We start from the raw sequence: 4,370 nt of genomic DNA on the forward strand, positions 1-4,370 counted from the left end.
TTTGTGTCTTCTTTATTTGTTTTACTTTTGTTATTATCAATTTACTATTGTTTTTGCTATTGTAATTATAACATCATTTGGATAAATTCTGCACTACCTGTGTTCTTGATCCTAACAGTAGAGGTGAATAATTTTCCACTGCGCGATAGGAAATAGTTGACAAGAATAAACTTCCATTCACAGCTCCTGTTCTGATGGGACTGGAATTTTTTCCATGGCTTGTGCTTTTCCAATGATTGTATTTTTGTGGGACTTGGCACACTTCATGCAGATTCCACGAGGAGAGAAAAATAAAGTTGTACTTTTAAAATTGGATATTTTAGCAGATCTTATAAAGGATGAGCTTCTTTTGATGCAGCAGAGATGGTAGTCTTTACATATACCCTTGGTCTAGTCACTTTTGTTATTTTAACAGTCCTTCCGTCCATGTTCTATTTGTTGGAAAAATACTGCAACATTGATACCGGACAATAATTATAAAATAGTAAATAACTTATTACAAACACTGTGTCGTGATTAGCCACTGCGTTAAAAGCGATTTCGGTCCAATAGAGATGAAAATCGTTGTAGCCGGTCGCTCCCCAAGGTTCCGCAGTTACTTTTAAACACATACGCTCGTGGCTGAAAGTTTGGAGGTTGCCCAAAATCAATTGCCCAGAAAATAATTGAAAAAGAAGAAAGGAGGAATATGTTTTCTTCTTTTTGGTGTGTCATATGTTCACCAAAAACACTTCTTTATATAGGATTTGCAAGAGGAGGATTTGTGAAGAGGAGAGTTAATTTTGAGAAACGGATTGTGAATGTAATGACATTAAAGGCCATTACATTACAATTAACAGAGAATGGATATGTATGTTCATCTCCTCTGTAACGTATTTAATATATATTCTTTGCATTAGACAACATGACTATAGGTAGAATTAATTTCACACTATTCAATTTATAGAGATACATTACATGGAAGCATAAGACAGAAGTTGTACATAGAGAGTATTTGCTTGGTAATCTGAAAACAATGAACTATAGAGAGAAAATTTGAAAATGCATTATGTTACATGGTCTCACGAATGATATCCGATAGGAGTTTGCGTAATTTTTCATATGGGTACTTACATTTTTCTACTAACATTTAGTGCATTTTGAAGAATCCTCACAGAGTATCCGTGCCCATGTCACACCAGATCGATACAAGCAAGTCAAATCAAATGAAGGGTCCATGTAACGTATAAAACGCATAATGAAAGATCCATTCATGCTCCTATATCTGAGTTTTGAATATCTAGCAGTCTTAATTTTATACTTTTACAGAAAATCCTTTTGGCCAACAAACGAACTGTAGACAGCATTCATCTCAGGGAACGGAAAATGCCCACATTCTTTCGTAACATGCCCTTTTTAAGACTCTACTGTAGAGCTCGTGCGTTGATCATTAGTTGGAGAGCTAAAACAGCTTTCTGTACTTATTTTTCCTTCTCCCTACCATAAATTGAACCTCATGGTCGTCTAACCAATCACTATGTTAAATTTGTAGCTCTTCTATCCTCCTTATGGTTTCCTTCATGTCGATTCTCTTATCATGGTCGCTCTCAGTGCATGCAGCTCCTATATGAAGGAACTTTTCCATCATTTCAAGGTAATCCTTTGCTGTTGCTATCTCTGGATCAATCAATTCTGATACTCTATTCTCTTCAATTGCTGACCGCACCCATTCTGCAACGTCGGTTCCACACTTTTGGTTGCTGAGATATTGTGATGGGAATTTCCCAGTAAGAATTTCAAGAATTACAATTCCAAGACAATATACATCACTTTTTGGAGTGATTTGTTGGTTTAGTATGGCTTCTGGGGATTTATAAGCAAAAAGAGATTGGACAGCTTGCGAATTGTTGAGTAGTGGATAAAAGGCATAATCTGTGAGAAGAGGTTCATAATTTGCAGAAAGAAGAATGTTGCTAGACTTAAGGTTCCCATGAGGTACATCATATGATGAAAACTCTGAATGAAGAAATTTCATTCCACTGGCAACTCCTTGGATGATTTTAATGCGAGTAGGCCAATTTAGCTGAGCATGTGCTATCCCCCGATCACCTGGAAATTTTGGATAACATCTCAAAAGATAAAAATAAACCCCATGAAGAGTTTATAATATTGACAGAAGCAGCTCCCAAAGTGGCATGTTTAATATATAATGTGAATAGTACCTCCAGGCATATTAGAGATCACCAATTCAACAAAGTTATGGAACTTCATAAACAGCTGCAATTATTCAAACAGCTAAAGTCGCCCTCTTTCATAAATTGTTCATACATGTAAACTTTCACTCTTTCTATCTTTTTAATTTTCTTTTACGGGGGTGGGGATCAATGACAAAAATGGAAATGTTTTCGGGCTATCTAAGAGCATTTTTATGAATTATGTAATCCCGAGATATTAAAAAGAGCAATTTCAAGGGAATGATTAGCAGACTATCTGATAAATGTAAATGATGTCTTATCAAGAAATAATCTCTACTTATGCACATGAAAAAAGAAACTGGCATTAAGTTTTACACAATAATAAATGGTCTGTTTTAATGGACTCCTTTACCATTAAAGATTAGACAGAGTCAAAGAAGAAATGTCCATACCATGTAATAGGTACAACAGGCTGCCTTTGGGAATGTATTCAGACACCACCAGCTTCTCCTCTTTCCTGTAATGGTACGCTAATGGTTGCAATATGTTCCTGTGCCTTAACCTGGCAAGTCGTCTGATCTCTGCGTCAAAACTTTCCTTATTAAATTTATTTGTTTCCCTCAACCTCTTCACCACGACGGACACTCCATTTCCCAATACTGCCTTGTAAGCTGACCCCAATCCTCCATTCCCAAGGACTTCAGCTGCTGCCTTCATCAAATCAGGCATCCCAAATATACCTTTTTTTTCATTTACCACCACCAGATCACCCATATCGCTGCCACTTCTTGCGCGTCCCTTCCTTGATGAAGGCATAGAGGTACGCGTGCTCAAGCTTCTCTTGTTAAGGTGCACCTTCACAGCCTCATCAAGGTTCTCTTTTTCAAGCTTTTCAAATTGATCATCCCTGCGCTTTGCCTTAAATAATATAGCCACCAATAACAAAACAACCACTAAGCCTATAATTATCCATTTTCTACTGCCAGAACCTTCAGACATTTCACCAGAGGCTGCAGCCTTGCACTCCCTCCCTATTTGATTTCCACATAGATCTGGATTTCCTTGAAAAGGTTCCGAACCAAACTTTGACAAACTTTCCGGGATTAAACCTTGTAATTTATTGTTTGAGAAGCTTATCGATGCCAGATTACCCTGTGACAAAGATGGAACAGGTCCTGTAAATTCATTATTCTCCAGGTGGAGTTCTAAAAGATATTTCAAACTGACTAAAGAATCTGGAATTTTCCCTGAAAACTTGTTCCGCGAAAACCATATTTTCCTGAGAGATCCCATTTTGGAGAAGAAATCTCCTGGGATCTCTCCAGTAAACTGGTTTCCATCAATGAATAGAGACTTGAGAGCACCAAGCCTAAAGAATTCAGGAATTGATCCTGAGAAAGAGTTGTTTGCAAGATTTATAACTCTAAGGCCTTGAAGGCTAACTAGTACATCAACATCAAGATTCCCTGACAGGCCAACCCCACCAAGAATTAGGCCTTGGATAACATTTTTACTATCACATTGAACACCAAACCATTTCTTATTATTATCACAAGGATTTGTTCCTTTTTTCCATGAGGAATCAAGAGATGAGGTATTTAATAACAATTCTTTAAATTCAAGAAGGACTTCATCATCTCCGATGGAAACACAAGGAATTGGATGGGATAGAAAAAGTAAGAAAACAAATAAGGAAATAAGGTGGTGGGGGAAGAGGACAGCGGCCATTTTTTGTGGAGAAACAACGAGCCGCTCTCCAGAGAAAGAGAGAATTTCTCTGATTCTTTTCTTGGGAGGTGTGTCATGTTCATGTGTTTTTTGTTGGGATTAAGGTGGATGGTGTAATTTGACAAAGATTTCTGCCGGACAGAATGTTGTCTGAAAACAGATTCAGAATGTTGGATTGAAAGAGAGGTGGACCTTGCATTGACCTTGTCAACGGAGAAGAGGCTTTCTAGCTGAATGGGAAAAAATTGACATTTATACCCTATTTTGGATTTGGTGGTTGGATAAGAAAAAAGTTATTCATACATTAATTTTTATATAACTTATAATATGTTTGAAGAAAAATATTTTATATACAACATTCTTATTTATAATAGTAAAAAATTAAATTAAATTAATATTAAAAAATTTATTTCTATATAAACTATGACAAACAAAATCTAACTAGACATAAATTAAATAAATAGCAAA

At 36.3% G+C, this 4,370-nt stretch overlaps 1 protein-coding gene across 1 annotated transcript; it reads right to left on the minus strand.

Annotated features, from left to right (window-relative positions):
* Positions 1 to 1,235: 1,235 nt before the first annotated feature.
* Positions 1,236 to 4,146, minus strand: LOC129880598 (pollen receptor-like kinase 3). Its single transcript, XM_055954687.1, has 2 exons — positions 2,627 to 4,146; positions 1,236 to 2,088 (listed from the first exon to the last, which is right to left on the minus strand). The coding sequence occupies exons 1-2, from the start codon at positions 3,900 to 3,902 to the stop codon at positions 1,520 to 1,522; spliced, it is 1,845 nt and encodes a 614-aa protein (XP_055810662.1). The 5' UTR covers positions 3,903 to 4,146; the 3' UTR covers positions 1,236 to 1,519.
* Positions 4,147 to 4,370: the final 224 nt, after the last annotated feature.

Source organism: Solanum dulcamara, chromosome 2, assembly GCF_947179165.1.
Source record: "Solanum dulcamara chromosome 2, daSolDulc1.2, whole genome shotgun sequence".
NCBI lineage: Eukaryota > Viridiplantae > Streptophyta > Magnoliopsida > Solanales > Solanaceae > Solanum > Solanum dulcamara.

Excerpts from the sequence above, each read along its gene's own strand:
- LOC129880598 (XM_055954687.1), bottom strand. The coding sequence starts at position 3,902 with ATGGCCGCTGTCCTCTTCCCCCACCACCTTATTTCCTTATTTGTTTTC. Across the intron at positions 2,089-2,626 it reads CCTGTTGTACCTATTACATG|GTGATCGGGGGATAGCACAT; the intron begins GTATGGACATTT and ends CAAAATTTCCAG.